Source organism: Aristolochia californica, unplaced genomic scaffold (genome assembly GCF_029961685.1).
Source record: "Aristolochia californica isolate CCGP_79_NKW_82.1479 unplaced genomic scaffold, dmAriCali1.0.hap1 SCAF_4, whole genome shotgun sequence".
In the NCBI taxonomy this organism is placed as follows: domain Eukaryota; kingdom Viridiplantae; phylum Streptophyta; class Magnoliopsida; order Piperales; family Aristolochiaceae; genus Aristolochia; species Aristolochia californica.
This window is the reverse complement of record NW_027182103.1, coordinates 40,637,842-40,658,721: the sequence shown is the minus strand read 5'-3', so window position 1 is coordinate 40,658,721 and position 20,880 is coordinate 40,637,842. Positions and strand designations below refer to the sequence as shown.

General features: G+C 38.6%; 2 protein-coding genes across 3 annotated transcripts in view; both read right to left on the bottom strand.

Moving 5' to 3' along the window:
- LOC137962823 (CMP-sialic acid transporter 2-like) overlaps positions 1-11,969 on the bottom strand; it is a 54,427-nt gene extending 42,458 nt beyond the window's left edge. For both annotated transcript variants that reach the window (XR_011115170.1, XM_068809910.1), the window contains exons 1-4: positions 11,613-11,969; positions 10,534-10,799; positions 4,178-4,294; positions 3,898-3,954 (exon numbers count right to left, since the gene is read on the bottom strand). Coding sequence is in view for 1 of the 2 variants with exons in the window: in XM_068809910.1 (XP_068666011.1) it covers positions 3,898-3,954; positions 4,178-4,294; positions 10,534-10,698 (339 nt within the window). In the remaining variant the exon portion in view is untranslated. The remainder of the gene's footprint in view (positions 1-3,897; positions 3,955-4,177; positions 4,295-10,533; positions 10,800-11,612) is intronic.
- Positions 11,970-16,173: 4,204 nt separating this feature from the next.
- On the bottom strand, positions 16,174-20,612 carry LOC137961915 (PTI1-like tyrosine-protein kinase 1). The gene is made up of 8 exons (XM_068808554.1): positions 20,314-20,612; positions 19,271-19,448; positions 18,720-18,973; positions 18,432-18,558; positions 18,071-18,344; positions 17,379-17,511; positions 17,195-17,281; positions 16,174-16,646 (listed from the first exon to the last, which is right to left on the bottom strand). The coding sequence occupies exons 2-8, from the start codon at positions 19,362-19,364 to the stop codon at positions 16,512-16,514; spliced, it is 1,104 nt and encodes a 367-aa protein (XP_068664655.1). The 5' UTR covers positions 19,365-19,448; positions 20,314-20,612; the 3' UTR covers positions 16,174-16,511.
- Between the last annotated feature and the right edge of the window lie 268 nt (positions 20,613-20,880).

Here is a 20,880-nt window from a genome sequence, read left to right as displayed (position 1 = left end):
GGAAGTTGTAGAGGTCGACGGCTGTGGATTTGATGGTTGAAAAGGTGGTTTGTTTTTTTTTTTTTTTTTTTTTTTTTTTTTTGTGTAAGAGTATGGTGCGGGGCTCGAGGTTGAGAAGGTGATGATGGATTTTGGTAAATGGAGAGGTAGGTATGTGGGGGAAAGTGTTTTTTGTTTCGAGGCGGGTTAGAGTTTGACAGTGATGGATGTGAACAAAGGGAAGTAATAATCCCCTTGTCCGGATGTGTCTGCACATCGGTTTGAAAGATCCTATCAGCTTTTGGATTTGGGGAACGGTGTATTGCAGGTGTTTTGGAATTGGGGATTGGCACTGTTGCCAAGGGCGATTTCAGAGATGAGATTTTGTCTGCGGATGCACTTATGTGGATAGGATCTTTTTCGGCGGGGGCAGTGAAAGGGTTACTGTGAACTGGTGTTGATTGGATTGTTTCGGGATATGGGGATTGATGTTGTGTGGTTGGATTTTTTTTTTGTTTTTGTTTTTTCGGAACCCATGTCCGATTGAACTCCGAGTGCGGCTTCCGAGTCGGTAACTGACGGATCTGCTGAGTCTGGGTTGTGTTTCGTGAGGTTTCTTCCGAGTTGGCTGCCGGAAGGGTTTCCAGATCTCCGAATTCCATGGAGACCCAGATCATGGTTTTTCCGCAGGAGATATGAAAAAATTGTAAACCACTTACCGGTGATTTTGGCCGGATGAAAATTTTTTCTCTGTGAAGCTGCGTTGGCTGGCTTTCGGCCCAAATAACCTCTCCGAATTCTTTTGTGAGGCATTCCAGAGTATGCCGGCATCGGATTTCCACCGGAAGACCTTTGACGATCACCCATTGCCCCGAGATGGGGGTTGTGAGTTCTGGGCTCCAATTGGTCATGTGGAGGATCGTTGAAATAGTCTCTGCCTTTAGTGAATGAAGTCTCTTGCGGTCCTCCTCCGAATGGCAGTTGATGATCCAGCTCCTCTTATGAGCTTTGATGATGGCTGTGAACGTGATATTTCGTTTTTGCAGCCATTCTTGGAGTTGTCTTCTGGTGAAAAAATTTTCCGGGTCTTCCAAGAGGACTGCCAGGGACATTTTGCGCTTGCCCTCAGTTTCAATGTGGGCTGGCAGGGATATAAAGAATTGTTTTTTCTGGGGTGAAAATTGGGGGAGTGGTGTTGATGGTGGTATTGGATAATTGGTTTTGCAGGTCTGAGTCTTCTCTAGTGGAGGATCCGGTGGGAGCGACAGAGTTGTCTGGTGTGAAGCGCTAGGTTGTGAGTGGATTTTTGGTGGGGTGGCTAGCTGCTGAAGAATTTGATCAAATCGTTTCCAACCCATTCCAGAAGTGGAGGGCTGTGGGAGGAAAATCATACCCATTATCATTTGTCCACGTCTTTGGTGGATGACGCAATGAAGAAGGCCTCCATGATACTGGCTGTGAACTTGGAATTCCAGATCGCCAGTGAGGAGTGATCTGCTGTATTTTCTTCCCATGTTTCCTACTTGGACTTTCCTAAAAATGTCTAGGAAAAATCTGACTGCGGAGATCGGGAGGGAGATGTATGATTTCTTTTTCCCCTCTTGCGCATGAATCTGGATGGCCTCCCCACTCTTCTCCTTTCTCTTTTGAAAAGTCAGCTTTGCTTTTCCATTCCGGAATTCGTATATGGTCGGATCCTCCACAAGGATCCTTCGGCGTGAGGATTTCGAGATTACAGTTTGCCATCTCTCGCCTGAACTATCTTCAGATTCAATAACTTCCTTTTCCCTCTTTTCTTCTTCTTCCGGTTGTTTACCTCTTCGTTGCTGCTGCTGCCGGTGCTGCTTCCTCAGACTGGTTCGATCTTCGCCTCTTCCTGGATGCTGTCCTACTAGAGGTGCTGGATCAGAGAGAGTGGTCGTTGAATGGGAGTTACTTCGTTCCCCAGATGGTTGGTGGGAGGAAATTACTCCTTGACCGACCTCTCGTCCAGCCATGACTGACCCCGCAAATTTTTATATTCATACAAAGAATAGAATAGGAGCTATAGGGAATAAGTGATTTTATGTATATAGGGACATTTTTTTTGATGCAGCCATAGTTGGAGCCCAATCTTTTGAAAAATCTTCATCCAGACTTGCCAAGAGAAATCACAATATAAGAGAACATGCTGGGCTGTCTCGTCGCACATACCACAAAGGGGACACGTACGATCGGGGGTTGTGTAGTCTCTATTGTGGAGATTGTCAGAGGTGAGGATTTGTTCCCTGATGGCTGTCTACACGAAAAAATTGATTTTACTTGGCGCTGAAAGCTTCCATGCCAAGTTTGCCTTGTGCTCATGCATGTTGTAATCTTGCTTTCTAATATGAGAGTAGGCGGATGCAACTGTGAACCAGCCATTAATACTGGGCTTCCATTTCAGTTTATCAACTACATGCTCACAGACAGTAATGCCACTGAGTCTGGAGAGGAAAGCAAAAATTCGAAGTTTCCTCATCATTTAATCTACGACGAAACGTGAGACTCCATGAATGGTCTCTCCAAGAATCGGCCATTGAGCAAGAGAGGTCCTTCACCACCCTAGAAAGCCCCGGGAAATCCTCAAACTTTTCAAACTTCTACAAAATTCTAATTCTCAATTCTAGTAATACTAAACCCTTGATCACATACCAGCTTAAAACTATCATGTATTGGATCAGAAATTTGCAAATGGCAACCATGCCTTTTTAAAGAAACTAAGTTATCATGATGTTCGAGTAAATTTTTTGTGGATGATGAACTTAATGTATCCATTCCTCTAGTAGCATTTTACATGTTCCTCTTGTTGTTTTGTTTATTTTCTTACTCTTAGTGTTTCCATGGAATTTGTCATGCAATTAATCATCCAAGCTAAACTAGGTCACTATTTCCTACCTTTTGTTGCATAAAAAAAGGAAACAAGATATAACAACATATTTTTTTGAATTTTTCTTAATTGGATTTTAATAACTTATCTAACATTTCAGGGTTCAGATCTCTTACTGTCCCCATAGAGAGAGAAGAGGGAGGGGGAGGAGTACAGGGAATCTGGAAAAAAATTTACTTGAAGCCAAGAAAATAATATGATAAAATCATCCTCCTTACATATGTTAGGAATTAAATGCCCAAATTCCAAACTCACGAGAGCAATAATAATAAATGCGGAAGAAAAGAAAAACAAGCACGAAAACAAAAACAACAAGATTTATACAGGTTCGCCTCAAGCTGAGACTACGTCCTGTCTTCCGCCGCTGAAGTAATCCACTATGAAGATGAAATACTTTACAAGTGAAATCGCATACTTACAGGTGTTTCTCTCTAACCTCCCGGGCTGCAACTCGAGACGCTCCTCGATATAAGATGATTAAAACCCAACTAGCGGCACCCCTCAATTATAAAGAGAAACTTAGGGCAACCGCATTACAAGAGTGAAATTCCTAAAATGCCCTTAATGAAATAACAGTCAATATATTGTGGACCGGGCGGGGGCTCTGCCCCCTACACCCCCGAGAGGGGGGCGGGAACTCTCACGGTGACCTGACCACACAAGTCGATCCGCGACCAACTCAGCTTAGGGCATGTTAATTAGGCTCCACAACTTAACGACATACATTTCCAAAAAGAAATGTTGCAAGGACCAGTATATATTGCACAAAATGCCATGCTGCTAGTGAAACAGCAATCAAAGTAATCTTTTTCGTCATTTCACTGCCATTTGTTAGTCAGCATCTAACCACCATCATATAGACTATGAGTAAATTAGCATAGTTATTGCATAACTTCAAGAATATGAAAAAATACCACCAGTGAGCAGCACAGTTTGAAGTTTTAAGTTGCACAACCAAAACAAGACAGCAAGTCTTCCACAAAAATGCTTGTTTAACTGCAAAAAACCACCTGAACAAATGTTGATAAGGAAAGCAGAGGCTTCTCTCCAACCTTCTGATGCCTAGCCTGCCAATCACCATACCATCACATAAAGTTAAACTTTGTGGAGTTTACACATGGCATTGATCCCCTCGCTCAGTTTACCCAGCGTTTAATTATGAATTACCAATTCCTCTTTCTATAGCCACTTCAACTACTCCCATTAAATTAGAAATAACAAAGTGCACAAAAAAAAATTAACTGCAGAGAACGTATCAGAAAATAAATTTGAGGAAAAATGTAAGATAACCTGGAATACAAGCATAACAACAGCAAATAGAACCTTTGCAGCCTCCGTCAAAAAATTAACACTGATGGGACTAAACTTGAAGCTCCCATCCACCTTAGACATATAGACTAAAATGGGCTGCACAAGACAAAAAACAGCACTGAAATTCTTAAATATGTCAATTTGAGAACTGCCTTATCACATAATGAGTAAAACCAGAACTTTATGTAAAAAAGAAAACAATATTGAACATTCAAATTTCAATGCCTTTATACCATGTGTTTCTACTTTCTCACAGACTAAATTACAATAATGAGTATGAAATTTTGGCCACCAAGAACAGATAAAGAAGCCTAATCAACGCCCTACACTAAGTTACATAATAAGATACATCTCATGAAAAAACTTCAATTTAAAGATGACAGAAATACATAAGTGGCATTGCATTTGAATGAGTTTAGCACGATTGTTAATCAATTGACATTCGTTCAAATTAAATTTGATGATAAGGTTTGTGCTTTAATTCTTTTGGTGTCTCTGCCAAATTGTTGGGAGCCTATGAGGGTTGCGGTCAACACTCTGTAGGCAATGGGAAATTGATCTTTAATGATGTTCAAGATACCATTCTTGCAGAGGAAGATCATAGAAAGGACTCCGAAGAATCGTCGACATCTAATTTTGTCCCAAGTGTCAAACTTCGAGAGGAATTCCAACAAGGGCAATGGTAGAGGGAAGTCAAGGAATGGAAGAAGCAAGTCCAAATTCGGAAAGAATGTGGAGTACTGGAATTGTGGCAAGTCTGGTCACATAAAGAAAAACTGCAGAGCACCAAAGAAGGATGAAAAGAAAAATGATGCTACAAATACGATGACTGAAGAGGTACGAGATGTTTTACACTTGTCTGTTGATAGCCTATTGACTCTTGGGTGTTAGATTCAGGAGCTTCTTTTCACACCATTGCGCATCATGGAGAATTACGTTGTTGGAGATCACGGGAAGGTGTAACTTGCTGATAGAAAACCTTTGGATATTGTCAGTACTGGTAATGTCAATTTGAGGATATCAAACGGGACAGTGTGGAAAATTCATAAGGTGAGACATGTACCAAAACTGATGTGTAATCTGATTTCAGTAGGGCAGCATGATGATGAAAGTCATAATGTGACTTTTAATGGTGCTGCTTGGAAAGTCACTAAGGAAGCCATGGTTGTTGCACGAGGAGTTAAAACTGAAACCCTTTACATCACTTCCAGTTGCAGAGACATGGTTGCAGTTAATAATTCTGATTTGTGGCATTACAGACTCGGTCACATGAGTGAGAAGGGAATGAAAGTGTTTTAGTCCAAAGGCAAGCTACTAGGGTTGAAAACTGTAAACAACAGTTTGTGTGAAGGCTGTATTTTCGGCAAGTAGAAAAGGGTTAGCTTTTTTAAGGCCGGAAAGGAGCAAAAGACAGCAAAATTGGAGTTGGTTCACACTGATGCGGGGGGGGGGGGGGGCGGCTGCAATTGTTACTTCCCTTGGTGGTTCTAACTACTATGTGACATTTATTGATGATGCAAGCAGAAAGGTATGAGTTTATTTCCTAAAAAAGAAATCTGATGCCTTTGATACCTTCAAGAGATGGAGAGCAATGGTTGAGAATGAGACAGTTTTGAAGGTGAAGTGTTTGCAGTCAGATAATGGGGGAGAATACATAGATAATGATTTCAAGCAGTACGATGCTAATAATGGAATCAAGATGAAGAAGACCATTCCTGGAAAACCTCAACAACATGGAGTAGCGGAGAGGATGAACAGGACCTTGAACAAGTGTGCTAGGAGCATGAGATTGCATGCGGGATTGCCAAAGAAGTTCTGGTATGAGGCTATTAGCACCGTTGCCTATTTGATCAACAGAGGTCTCTCAACACCATTGGATTGCAAAATACCAGAAGAGGTCTGGAGCAGTAAAGAGCTAAACCTTTCTTTCTTGAAAGTTTTTTGTTATGTTTCTTATATTCATATTGATTCAGTTGTTAAAAATAAACTTGATGTTAAATCTAAGATATGTTTCTTTATTGACTATGGTGGTACCGAGTTTGGTTATCGCTTCTAGGATGACTAAAGTCGTAAGATTATCAGGAGCAAGGACGTGATCTTCAATTAAGGTGCCCTGTATAAAGACAGGTTGAGAACAGAGTCTGAGAGCACAAGTGATGAAGCCAAGAAATCTGAAGTGATTCAGTTGAGAGATCTTCCAGTTATTGAGAGGGAGAATATTGCTCAGGAAGACCAAAAACAGATACCCCCAGAAGTAAATCAAAACATTCCTGTGACTGAACTTAAGAGATCTGCCAGAACTTGCAAAGCACTACAGAGGTACTCCCCTAAACTAAATTTTATTTTGCTAACTGATAAAGGTGAACCAGAGAGTTATGAGGAAGTCGTGCAAGTTGATGAATCAACCAAGTGGGAGTTGGCCATGAAGGATGAGATTGATTCACAGTTTTCCAATCAAACATGACAGTTGACCGAGCTACCAAAAGGGAAGAAGGCCTTGCAGAACAAATAGGTGTACCGAATAAAAGACGAACATGATGGCAGCAAGCGGTACAAGGCAAGATTGGTGGTAAAGGGCTTTCAACAAAAAGAAGGCATTGACTACACTGAGATTTTCTCTCTAGTAGTGAAATTGACTACTATTAGAACAGTGTTTGGACTAGTGGCAAATAAAGACTTGCACTTAGAGTAATTGGATGTAAAGACAATTTTCCTTCATGGTGATTTGGAGGTAGAAATTTACATGATGTAGCCACAAGGTTTCAAAGCACAAGGAAAAGAGAAAATGGTATACAAACTTCAAAAGAGTTTGTATGGTCTTAAACAATCTCCAAGACACTGGTATAAGAAGTTTAACACCTTTATGAGTAGTAATGGTTTCTTGCGGTATCAGGCGGATCATTGTTGTTATGTGAAGAAGCCTGATGACTCCTACATCATTCTACTGCTATATGTTGATGACATGTTGATAGCAGGTGCTTGCGAAAAGGAAATAGATAAGTTGAAAAGAGAGTTGTCCAAGAAGTTTGCAATGAAGGATTTGGGTGCTAAAAAAAAATCCTTGGAATGAGGATTACTAGGGATACTGATGTCTTGAAATTGTCACAAGAATAATATGTGAAGAAGGCGCTGAGCAGATTCAACATGAATGATGCAAAACCAGTGAGTACTCCTCTGGCTAGTCACTTTAGGCTATCTAAGGAGCAGTCACCTTCTACAGCGCAGGAGCGAGCCTACATGGCCAATGTGCCTTATGCTTCTGCTATTGGCAATCTCATGTATGAGATGGTGTGCACTAGACCAGACATAATTCATGCAGTGGGAGTTGTGAGCAGATATATAAGTAATCCGGGTAAACAACATTGGGAAGTAGGGAAGTGGATTTTCAGATATTTGAGAGGCACTAAGACTCAGCCTTATATTTCAAAAATTCAGATTTGGGATTATAGGGTTATGTAGATGCTGACATGGTTGGAGACATTGATGACAAGAAAAGTACCATCGGATATGTATACACATTGGGTGGTAGCAGTTAGTTGGGTCTCTAAGTTGCAAAAGATAGTTGTTCTTTCACTACTGAGGCAAAATATGTCACCATGACTGAAGCCAACAAAGAGATAGTATGGTTGCAGTCTTTCTTGGACGAATTAGGTCTCAAGCATGGGAAGAATGTGTTGTATTGTGACAATCAGAGTGCTATTCATTTAGCAAAGAACCTTGTTTATCATGCCAGAACAAAGCACATACAGGTGCGTTGTCACTTCATCAGATCGGCTCTGGAGGATGGAGTCTTAGCACTTGAGAAGATTCAAGGGAGCCAGAATTCGACTGATATGTTGACAAAGACTGTTACGATTGATAAACTAAAATTGTGTGCAACTTCAATTGGACTTCTCTCTGAGGATTGAGAAGTTATTTCCGCTGCAAAGGAGATATTGATGATGGATTAGCCTCCAAGTGGGAGATTGTTAAGTTGTGGACCTTAATCAACGCCCTATATTGAGTTGTTACGCGGATTGACCTTCGCGGTAAGGTCAACGTGGGGATTGGAAGGGGGCAGGAAGCCCCCTTCCCGGGGGTGCCCCCGCCCTGTCCACAATATATTAATTGTTGTTTCATTAAGGGCAGTTTGAGAATTTCACTTTTGTAAAGTGGTTGTCCTAGTTTTCTCTTTATAATTGGGGGGTGCCGCCATTAGAGTTTGATCAATCATCCGAGAAGTATCATAAGTTGCAGCCCAAGAGGTTAGAAAAAAACACCAATAAATGTGTGCGATTTCTCTTGTAAACTATTTCATCTTTATAGTGGATTATTGCAACAGCGAAAGACAGGACGTGGTCTCACCTATAGGCGAACCTGTATAAATCTTGTTGTTATTTTTCATTGCTTGTTTTTCCTTCTTCCACGATTATTATTATTGCTCTAGTTAGTTTGGAATTACGGCGTCCAATTCCTAACACATAAGAGATCTCAAAGGAAGGAGAGACATGGGAGAGATGAGAGAAGAAACCAAGGGAGAGATAGAAAAAGAAAAGAGAGAGGGGTGTAGGGACAAATTTGAGCCGAGAGGAAGAGTCTTGAATGCTCTTCCCCATGCCTTGAGGTTGTATTTATAGTTGTGGGAAAGTGTTTACAATGACTACAATGCCCTTAGGGCTATATGATTCAAAAGGAAAAACACATAAGAGAACATACACTGGCTTGCATAATTACAATTTTGTGCCATCTCTATGAAAATTTTCCTTATTTACTAGTCATACCACCCCTACACACATGAGTACCTTTTAACAGATAGAATACAGGAAGACACTAAAATCACCACAGGGTAATGGTGGCGCCATTGCATGTTAAGAGGGGAATCTGCCTAATGTCGGATGTTAAGTGGGGAATTGCCTGATCCTACCCAGCTTAAAGTGGGGAGTGGGGAATGGGGACTGGGGACTGGGGAGTAGAGAGTGAGGAGTGGGGAGTAGAGAGTGGGGAGAGGGGATTGGAAAGTGGGGACAAAGAAAAAGAATAAACCTCAAGATGCAGGGTTTGGGTGCAGAGAGAAATCCCATACACAGTGAACACGAGGAAGAGGTTTTTAAAGAACCCACCCCCAGAGGTAAAAAGAGACATTAGCTGTTATAATTAAATGAAAAGACATAATTTAGATAGTTCTCACTTAGTTCTAAAAGGTATATTTAAGTCTGACATAAAAAAAGGCATCCCCGTATCTCAATAAAACCTAAAACTAGAAACAAATGAGCACTCAAAGGGAAATAACCAACCTTCTGTTCTCCCTTCCCCCTCTTCCCAAATGACAAAACATGATGTAGATTACTTCTCTTCATAATCACCATAGGCTTCTTTCATCATAGAAACATATGAGTTTGCCAAGGACAGGAAAAAAAAGGATGCCAGGGCATAGAGCTTTAGAGGTGGCTATCAAAGTTTGCTATGTGCAAAAGGTTCCTTTTTCAAGATACGAGAACATTTAGCACCTTCTATCTTGAATGTGGTAGCTATCAAAAACTAGCTTGACTATACCACATTCGGAGTTTTGCACTCTTTCTGATTGGCTTATTCATCAATTTTCTTTCATTTTCAATTTTTCCTAAATGTTTCTTTCCTCTTGTGGTGCCTGACTTCAAAGTTCACATGTTAACTGATTATATTAAATGGAATAAAGAAGCAGTAGATATCTGGTCTATTAGAGTCATCATCACATCCTTCTTAAGTGCATTTCACAGTTCTATGAAGAAGGTGAAATGCAGCTATAGCAACCACTTCTTCCAAGAAAAACTCCTTTTTTTTTACTTCTTTTACATCTTTACATCAGTAAATATTTTTCACAAAGATTTTTCTTTCTTCTGTAAATGTATTCAAAATGCAATTGATTTCTATGAGTTTGCTTTATGATTTCAGGAGATTAAGTTTTCTTTTCTGAGATTGTTTTCTTCCTGACCTTTTAACAGACAAGGATGTGAGACAAAACAGTGGGGTAGTGTAGAGTCAAACAAGAATTAAGGTTAAGATTAGGTTTGGACAGAAACCCTCTTGTGGAGAGGAGTGAGGTTGAGGCAAGAAGTTCCAATGCAGGCAGAATTGGGTTTCCCAAAACCTACTAAAACCCAAACTAATGCCAATCCTACCTTGGTTGTCAAATTTAACAGATTCCAGAAAGTTAGTAACTTATCGGAAGATAAATGGTTTCAGCTAATTAGTTGCTTAATACAAAGTGAAAATATATCCGTTACAAAAAGGACAAAACGTAATTGAACCCATATCATATTTTTCCACTACGATTGATAATTTAAGTGAACATAAATTGGGATGGTCTAGTTAATCACCTGGAGCCCAACCAAGACACAGTCACCAACAACTAGAAGGACATTCAGAGCACGATATTTTGATGATATCTTGTTTCTATGCTGATCATATGCCCTTGCAACTGTTTTGGAACCTGGGGAAACCAACTTTGAATGACAAACACTGCATTCCATCATCCCGCTCATTGTCCACTCAACCTACTGCTCTCAGCAGGTAAAGTCACACTATTTAGGATACTGTGTTCACCAAATTGAAGGACCAACACCAGAAGACGTTCTCAAATGATCTAAAAACAATGCACAGAAAACTTAATATCAAAATGCATTTCCTTGAGAGAAACTAATATATGAGGACTTTCAGCTCCCCAATGAGATGTTAAAACCAACAATGAAGCCAAAAATTCTTGATGTTCACAGACATAAATCTTCCACAGTAGCTCAAATGTCCAATAGATTCAAATTTTCTTTTAAGAATACAAAGACAATCAAATGAAGAGATTGTGGTTCCTTCTTTCAGGATCTACCAAGCAAATAAGGGAAAAAAAACAAAGAAAACCACTGAACAAATAAATAAATCATCAGAAAGAACTCCACATATTAAAGAAGTTCAAATTCTAACAGCAATAAAACAACTGAAACGACTAGCTAAAAGGACCACAAAAGCAGTAATTACTTCGGGACAAGAAACATATCGAAAAAATAAGTTTCGACGAAACCAAACAAATATTACCAGCTACACGGGGCCCAAAAGCAAAACGACAGTTCCAGTACCAGGTTACTCCCTCCCCTGATCTTAATGGAAACAAATTAAAAAAAGACATACGTAGTTAAATTCTTGCGTTTGGGTTGACCCACGCCATGCCAAAAGAAAGAGATCTTTCTTCAAACACTCAAGATATATGCATTTTTTTGGATCTCGACCAGAACACGTGAAAATCTAGACAGCATTATCAACAGAGAAGAAAGAACTAAAACAATGGACCAAGATAACAGATCTATACAGTTTAGAGCTTGCAACTGAGACGCCGCAGGAACAGAAAAATTGAATTAGCGAATTCCTATCGCAACCAAATCATTGAATCCAATTTGGGAGTTCTTACCAATCTAACTCCATAAGAAACGCAGGAATTCACCCTCCTCGGGCGTAATTCGTACCGATCCAGCACCTGAGTTCGCGTTTGCGCACGGACTAGCTCGAGCGGCGCAAGCAAAACAAAGTAGTTCGATCTGATCCACAACAAACTGCTGTCACCGGATCTAGTTGAATTCCTAGGGCGGCGAAGGAGAAACGAAACCGAAAACGATCCGAAATTGGAAGAGGAGGGAAAGAGACGGAAATAAGTTCTTGAAAGAGAAATAAGTGTAGACTAAGGAGAGTTGCTGCTCCTGTCCGGCTCTCTTTTGCTTGGATTTTACAACAGGCCTTCTTTGCGCCTCTGTGGCTGTTGCAATTCGCAGGCGTACTCCACGCCTTTACTTGTATTCGTTTGTAAAAAGTTAGAAAACGGAATAGAAAATTCCAGGATCAGCGGACTCCCTAAGCACGGAGATTACCGACTCGTGGCGTGCTCAGCTGGTTGAAAGTGGACCGGTTGAAAGTGGACCGGCAGATTGCGCGCCAAAATTGGACGATAGACTAGTTGGCGCCAACTCGAGTGCGACGTTTTGCGCCACTTTAATAGGAGTTTGTCGGGAGAAGCGAGAGAGACTCCGCAGCGGCAACCCGAGTACGTTATCAGCTAGAGAGATCTTTCGCGCGAGCGACGAATGGCCATCCTATTCCTCGCTCCTTGAACCGGCCGACAGAAATATGGAGCTAAGTAATGGGCTTGCTAGTTCAGAATAGAATAGAACTTAATACGAAAAATTATTTAGTATAAAATACTATCTCAATTATCTGATCATGATCAATGGTTATCTCAGTCATCCGATTAATAGTTATCTCAGTCATCCGATCATGATTTGATCGGACAGCTGATATTTGAGAGAGTCATTTCGCATGTTTCACACCAAATGATTTTTCGTATTGGATTGGTCGTGATAGAACTACCTTTGCTATAGGGCCATGAATTGTTAGACTTGACCCACATGAGGTAGGGAAAGGTGTATCAACTTTAAGTAATGCATGTCATTCTCAATTCCAGGGAGGCGTTAGCTTTGTTGTAACATATGAAACAACATAAAAAATATATATATATAAGCTAATTATAATGCATATGCTAATTTTATAACATAAAAATAATGAAAAATCAAGAATAACCTAAGGATGAACAAAGTTCTATCATTTTATTTCTTAATTTAAGTGTTTGTTCTATAAATAGATTTGATTTTTTATGCATTAATTAGAATTTTAAAAAAAATCATTAGAAAACTTCACCTCCTTGACTTGAAGTTCACCAATTTTCTTTGTCGACTACTCCTTGATGACAAGTTTGAATTGGATTTAAGTTATTTAATATTTGGACTTTCATAACTCTGATCAATTTAGGTATGATTACTTAAGTATGGAGTGTGGGTTCTTGGAATGTTATACTCTTGTTGGGTCTATATATGATTGGTTGGATACGGAGGAAGAATCGATGAAATGAAGAGATTTGAATAGGTTACATGTTTTTTTAAGTTTACAGAATTTTATGTTGTGTTTGATCTATGTATGGTTAGTTAGATATGGGGGGAGAGCTGTTGGAATTGAAAGTTTGGATAGATTAAGCATTGTTTTATTTATGCATGACCTTTATTTATAATAGCGGAAACAATTAGGATCATATTACAATAAAACTACATTTGTCCCGATTACACTCAAAACCAAACATTTAAAGATAAATCATAACACAATTAAACAACTTAACATAAAATACACTTTTTTTTGTGAGACCTCTTTCCCATGAGACTCCTCTTAGACTACTCCACCATATTAATTATGGTTCTATGAGACTTTTTGTTGTGAGAGTCATGTATGACTTTTTCATACATAGTTTTTTGAAGAAATTTGCATGGTATTTTATGTAATTATATGAGTGGGTGGCATAACATGTAACTAGTAGTCAGTTTAAGTGTTTTTCTATTTTTATGTATTAGGTTGTTAGTATGACCTTTGGTTATTCCAATTTTGATATATCTCTCTTGAAACTTTGGATTAAGAAACGGTTTATTGGGTTAAAAAATAGACTAACAAAGATTTCTTTTGAGATATAATTTTATATATAAATTTTCGTTCTTGATGGTATATAATGTCTCAAAAAATAAAGATTTTTACAATCACATGAATCCTTTATGTTACCTAACACATGTTGCTTTAGATGTCGATTTCTCTTTGTGGAAAACTCTGATTGACAAAGATTCTTTTATGTCAGAAACTAGACTCACAAATATTTTCAGCAAAGTATAATTTTTAATATAAAAAAGTTTCGTACGAGGGTATGAAATCCAAGGAAAATAGATGTTGGGAAAAAAGAAGGCTAAAAAGGAAAAGAAAACAAAACACAACTACCAAAGAAGAAAAATAAGAAAATGAACACATTATCTATGTAGGTTTACTAAGTCAACTCACACAACCCACTCAGGTCCAACTCTTAAATACAAGTCCGACAATAATTAAACAACTCTAACAAATTAGAAATCCAATAATACTATATCCTCTTTTGTTGAACCTTCTTCCCATGAGAGTTAGATAAGACTCTTGTATATATTTTCTTCAATACTTAAATTCACTCACAATTTATATTCATCCATGTTGAAATAACTTATGTTATACAAGTGGCATGTTATGTAATTTTCTCATTGTATACATATGTAAACTCAAGGGCTCTTTAGTCATTTTGTACTTCGCCTTTATACATCTGTAACCATGATTAAGGGGTATGCTCTAGAATTTTTGTCTTTTTGTACTTTAAATGTGTATACATCTACAACCCTAATTAAGGGATATGCTCTAGAATTTTTCCCTCGTGTTTTCTTCTTCCTCTGGGTTCTTCTCCTTCCACCATTGCATTATTCTCTTTCTTATTCCAATTCATCTAGTTCTCACTCATAGTAATTATAACCAAACTTGTTCTTAATACCAAATGTCAATCCACAAGCTAGTAACTTTCTCCAAACTTTCCAAGTTGTGCAAAGGGGTCATTTAACATCTCCAATATATTGATCCTAACCTTTTAGTTTGTCATAACCCAATATTTATGAATCTGTGCTTACTATGGGTCGATAGAATAAGAGGATTTATCAAGACATGTCTCAATATTTAATCATCTAGGAGAGTTTTTTTTTGCACGGGAAAAATAGATTTCAAGAAAAAATTGACGATTGTTCAATATTGAGAACAAAATGTCAGAGCTAGGTGGTTCCAGACCACTTAGGTTAGGTTTCGTCCACCCCTGGTCCACTTAGGTTAAGTACTTGGTTTTCCGCACTTAACAAACTGGTCGGTCTGTTGAGTTGTATTGGCTAGGCGTTTGATATGGTATCAGAGCTGGGCACCATGTTCTACGTTCGAATCCCAACGGAAGCAGTAGGTGGGTGTCAGAGCTAGGTGGTTCCGGTCCACCTGGGTTAGGTTCCGTCCACCTATGTTTGGTACTTGGCTTTTCGTACTTAACAAACTGGTCTTTTCCATGAATTATTCAAATCATGAGAGAAACAACAACATTGTCGCATTGTTAGAGACCATAGGAAAACAAAACGATGGGAAATCAATTTCCCTTTTGACTAATTTTCTCATTAGAAGATTTTCCTATTGAAAAAATTGCCTTCGATTGGTTTTCATGCATTTGTGCTAACATAGGAAACAACAAAAAAATCATTTATTGTGATAGTATTTACACTAGAGATAAATTAATTTTTATAAACAATAAAAATAAGGTTAAAAATAAGAGGTAAGTGATCAAGAACCATTTTATTGCTTCTTGGTTTATTTTTCCTATAGTTCCCTATTGGAGCAATAAGAAACTCATTTCTTTTATCCTTTTTAACATATGTTAAGGTGTGTTTGTGTCAATAGGAAAATGGCAGGAAAAAATATGATTATTTTTCCTATAGTTCCCTATTGGAGCAATAAGAAACTCATTTCTTTTATCCTTTTTAACATATGTTAAGGTGTGTTTGTGTCAATAGGAAAATGGCAGGAAAAAATATGATTGAAACATTTTCCGACAAAAAATTTCTAACATTTGTGTCATTTTTAGGGACGAATTTTTTTCGTTTTCTCTTGATTCTTCTTGGTTCTCCTTACCTTTAAGAAATGTAAAAAAGGATATGAAAATAAACCAAAAATCAGTTAAGTAGTTCTTGATCACTTACCTTTTACTTTTAACTTTTTTTTTTATTATTTTATAAAAAAATTATTTATTTCTAGTGTAATCACAAACACCATTACTAATTTTTCCATTTTTTTCCTAGTGCAAAAAAATAGATTAAATGAAAATTTTTCCAATAAGAATTTTTTTCATGAAAAAATAGTAAAAATAAAGATTTTCCGGTTGATTTGTTTTCATATCGCGGCATAAACTGTCCCTTAAAAGTAAAGAGGAATCAAGAGAAAAAATTTCCCATAAAAAATGATACAAATATTAAAAAAAAATTAACAAGAACAGACGAAGAACGAATAAGAACCAACCGATAAGCTCAACAGATTATACAGCAAGTATTTGGGCCAGAAACATACTCTAAACGAGGAAGAAGCCAGCTTCATATTATGAACATTTATAGATACATAGCCGCAATGCCGCAGGCATTGTTTCCACCTTTTTTTTCTTCTTCTTCTTCTTAAAAAAAAAAAGTAATAATGCAACCATTGCAACAAAGCGCCACATAAAGAGAGCAAATTAGAGCTCGCCACACACTCTCAACCAACCAAATCCCATGTCCGAATGTTTTTATTTATGTTGAAAAATAGAAAGAATGCAAAGATCAACCAACTAATCCACTGTGAACACAACCAACCGATCACTGCAAAGATGTGATTTCTCTAACATCAGAGAAACAACGAAGAGAAAACTGTAGTCTTAAATCTGGGGAGTCAGGGCAGCAGGAGGTGCAGCTTTAAAATGGAGAAGTGGTTGCAGTGCCTTCACCACAATGCTCATGTTTGGCCGAAACTCCGCTTCATACTGGACACACAATGCTGCCACAGCTGCCAACTACAGTGCAAATCGAACATTTTAAAAGAAAATACATCAGAGGAGTATTTTCACATAAAAATATCATGTTAAGATCAAAAATGAAAAATTCGGGAAGTGTGCATAAAAGAACTACTCCCCCAGGGAATAGATAGAAGGTAAGATTAGTTTACACAAACTATATCAACTTAAATGCCAACCACACATGCGGGTACACTTAAATCTTAGGTTAGGATAGGAGATAGTGTCATTCAATCTCATTTCGCTTAAAGTTTAAAGTGAAAAACATGCATTTTTGTGGTGTTATGTTCTTTACCCCTCTCTATCAATTAACTCATCACTGTTCAATTCTCTAGACAAAGTAAATTTTGAATCACCTCTCCCCGTAAGCTAACAGTTGTAATAACCCACTTCTGCATGCCCTCAAAATTTCAAATTCAATACCCATGCTTCACAGGAGACCATATTTCCATCCTACCACCTAGAGATGTATTATTGAAGTGTGAATTTTATCAAAAACATCATACACGGTCCTCATATGGTAGAGAGAGAGAGAGAGAGATGTAAACCTTGGCAACTCCCTTTGGTGGATAATCACCCTTTAGCTTTGGATCTACACATTGTTTGACCTTGTCTTCGCTCAGTCTAGGGGTTGCCTGCAGAAGCACAAACCAGATATTAGGCACAACGAGGCATTAGCGAGTTATCACCAAGCATCACAAGGTAATGTTGAAAATATGGTATGGTCCTCACCCAAGTGACAAGACTTTGTTGTCCACGAGGCATTGTATGATCAACAGGTTTTCTACCAGTAAGTAGCTCCAGAAGTACCACACCAAAGCTATATACATCACTTTTCTGTGTCAACTGTCCTGTCATGGCATACCTGCAAGTTATAGTGACATGATTAGCAAGGAACAACCTTCGAAGCTCATAAATGGATAAAATAGAATTAATTTGTCACCATTTTCAAAGAAAATAATGCCATAGACATCTTAAAATGTAAAGTGGTCACTTTAAAAACAAAGTGTGCTTTCTGTTTTGGACAATCCTCCAGCCTTGGATGCAATAAGTGTAACAGCAAAACATTCATAAGAAATTGGAAGAATAATCTTAAAATCCTATTTCCTCAAGCTAATTATAGATGTTACCGAAGTAGTTCCTCTTGCCTACTCTAATAATTGAGGGAAAACACTCAATAAGAAAAGGAAATTTGGTAAAAACTTCATGACCTCTCATCTACTTTGCTTGCTATAGTGAAGAGTAACCTGTGCTAGAGTAACTATGCTAAACATCAAGCATTGGAAGCTAATAAGGGAAGTACCAAAATATCATGCAGGTAAAGAATGTTACTTTCCAGAAAATACAACCAAACATGTGGAGCTTACATGACACAGCAGCATGACATATGACCATGATAAAAAAATCATGTTTTAGGCACTTACTCAGGTGCATGATACCCAAAGGTACCCAGAACACGTGTAGAATGAAGACGAGCAGCCATGTCAGGAGCCTGATTAGAAAGGTTAAAATCTGCAATTTTGGCTTTGAAGTCTTCAAATAAAAGTACATTGCTTGATCTGATATCACGGTGTATAATGGATGGTTGAGCCTTCTCATGCAAATACTCAAGGCCTCTTGCTGCATCGACAGCTATTCTGACTCTCTGCATCCAGTCAAGTGTTGGACCTGGTTGTGCACCTTGCATTCCTTTCCTACCTAAAAATGTCAAATATTAGATACATCAACAAAGTAAAAATGGATTAGTGGAAACGTGCAGGAAATTATCTTGCTGTGTTATAATACCATGCAAAATATCATGCAGTGAACCCATTGTTGCAAATTCATATGCTAACACACGTAGGTTTCCTTCCACACAGTAACCAAGCAACTCAACAAGATTATCATGCTTCAGTTTTGAGACAACAGCAACCTGAAGTAGAAAATAACATCACAGTCAAAGAGTGTGACAGAGAAACATGTCAAAAAGCAAAAAATAAAAAAATAAAAGCCAAAACAACCCTTTTGCGGTCAATAATACATGCTGATAGCGATTAAAGAGGAAAGAAATAAGCCTCAATGCTAAGTTAGTACCTGACTTAAAAATTCACCATTGGATTCAGGTTCAGATGAAACATCGAGCTTCTTAATTGCCACGGCCCTTCCATCATATAATGTTCCATAATACACTCTTCCATAAGATCCTTCACCAATTAATGCCTTGGAGCCAAAGTTATCAGTTTTTTCTTTTATTTCATCTAACGGAAGAGCAGGTACATCTATTTCTGCTGGTGCTTTAGGTAGTTCACTTTTGAACGTAGATGAAATCTTTGGACCTTTCTGGTTTCCTAGAACACCATCAAATAATAAAGAAATGTGTCATAACAGCTACCCATTCAATCCCACAAGAAAAGAAACATATAAACAGGTTGTACTAGGTAAAACACGACTTTTAGACATTATAGTAAAAAGTTTTACCCAAATTGTTCCCAAAAAAGATTTTTTTACTCAACTAGGAGCAGCTCCAAGTAAGCATCCAAGCTACAGTATACATGAACAGCACATCACAATCTCCTAGTCATTTTTTTGTGAATCAATTTCAGAAGGCACAAGACTACATTTCCAAGAACGTCAAAATAACCTACCATCTTGAAATTCCTTCAGGTTCTTCTGGAAGTCATTGTCCTGGTGATGGTAACCTTCATCCACTTGACATGTACAACACAACCAGCGCTTCATCTTACTACCTTATTTGTTTCTCCTCTGAAACTGTTTAAGATATTTTCAAGACGTGCAGAGAAACTAGGTGAATGTGTATTGCGCCTGCAGACAGGTACATTGGAACATAAGTCAACCACTGGAATACATAGGTCGTAAAGAAGAGTTGAAATAAATACCATCCTTGCCATAACTGACGAGAGGAAAAGAGCACCAAAAACCTTCCAATATTCTTTAGAAATTAAAAAAAAAGTCGTAAAATTTAAGCAAACGAACTGAGAGTACTTTCAACAAACAGTCACAGAAACAAACCACGAGATTAAAAATAAAATTAACTACAAAAGCGATTTCTTGTCCAATACAAGCAGAATTGGTTGCATCAAGAGCACGGCGGAGGATATCGTTATAAGAAGGGATTTACGAGATTTGGCAGGAAAATATTCACGAAAGGTGACTAGAGAACTGGAAGAAACAGGTCAATTTTCTGGAAACATCACCAACAGACCCCGCATTTGAGTGTCGTCCTCCATAAAAAAATCAGGAATAATTAGATAAGAAAGAAAACTCCTTAAATTCCAGAACTATTTGAATCCTATAGCCAGAGGCACCATTGAATCAACAAATATACCCCAGGACCACAAGACAGAACGGCGTTCCCCCAGAGGAAATGATCAAATACACAACCCAAATTCAATAATCACAACAAAATAATTCCACTATAGTAAGAAAAGAAAAATCTAGCCCTAGCTTCCAGAAGAACGCACCACACAAAGCGCCCGGAAGAAAAGGAAAAGGAAGAAGAAGATTCGATTCGTTTGGAATGGTACCCAATAAAGACAACCACCGCACTAACCACAAAGCTCTCCTTTTACGGCCCTCACTCGGGAAGAAACCCACGGATCCAATTTGACACCCATTCACCAAATCCCAGAACAAAATAAAAAAACACGAAGCTAACAATTCAACATACCCGCTTTCCACCCGTGCAGCAAATTGCCTCTTCAGCTCCTTAATTCTTCCTCGTACGTTGACAGAGGGAGAAGACACTGTTTAACAAACGGTCGGAGAGTATGCAAAGACGAGACCGGTGGAAGGAAGAAGAAATGATGGCACTTGGATGGGGGGATTGCCAACGGAGAGCCCTCGCTTAAAAGACGTCGACGGTTTGTTGAGGAAATTTTCAGCAAGGAGGGCTTCCGTTGGTGGTCATTTCACAATTTCTCAGAAGAGGCTGGAAAGGAACGAACCAGGACACGATTGGTTTTTCGTTTTTTAATTTATATTATTAAAATTGCCCAGCTAAGACGCCGAACTCGCCCCCGTAAAGCCTTTCTTCCCCCGTTTTCCGTCGCAGAATCACCTCCCCCACGCCCCCCCTGCCATCGCCGGACCATCATATCTTTCCTGATCCCTCACGAGCATAAACGTTATTTTGAGCCGTGCGGGACCAGGAAATCTGGTACTCACGCAGACTGCAGTTAAGGCCGTTTGAGGAATAACCGATGGCTAAGAACAGGAAAATGACCTGTCCACGCGG

Excerpts from the sequence above, each read along its gene's own strand:
- LOC137961915 (XM_068808554.1), bottom strand. The coding sequence starts at position 19,364 with ATGAAGCGCTGGTTGTGTTGTACATGTCAAGTGGATGAAGGTTACCAT. Across the intron at positions 18,345-18,431 it reads ACTGCATGATATTTTGCATG|GTAGGAAAGGAATGCAAGGT; the intron begins GTATTATAACAC and ends TGACATTTTTAG. Across the intron at positions 17,512-18,070 it reads TTTGGGTATCATGCACCTGA|GTATGCCATGACAGGACAGT; the intron begins GTAAGTGCCTAA and ends TATAACTTGCAG.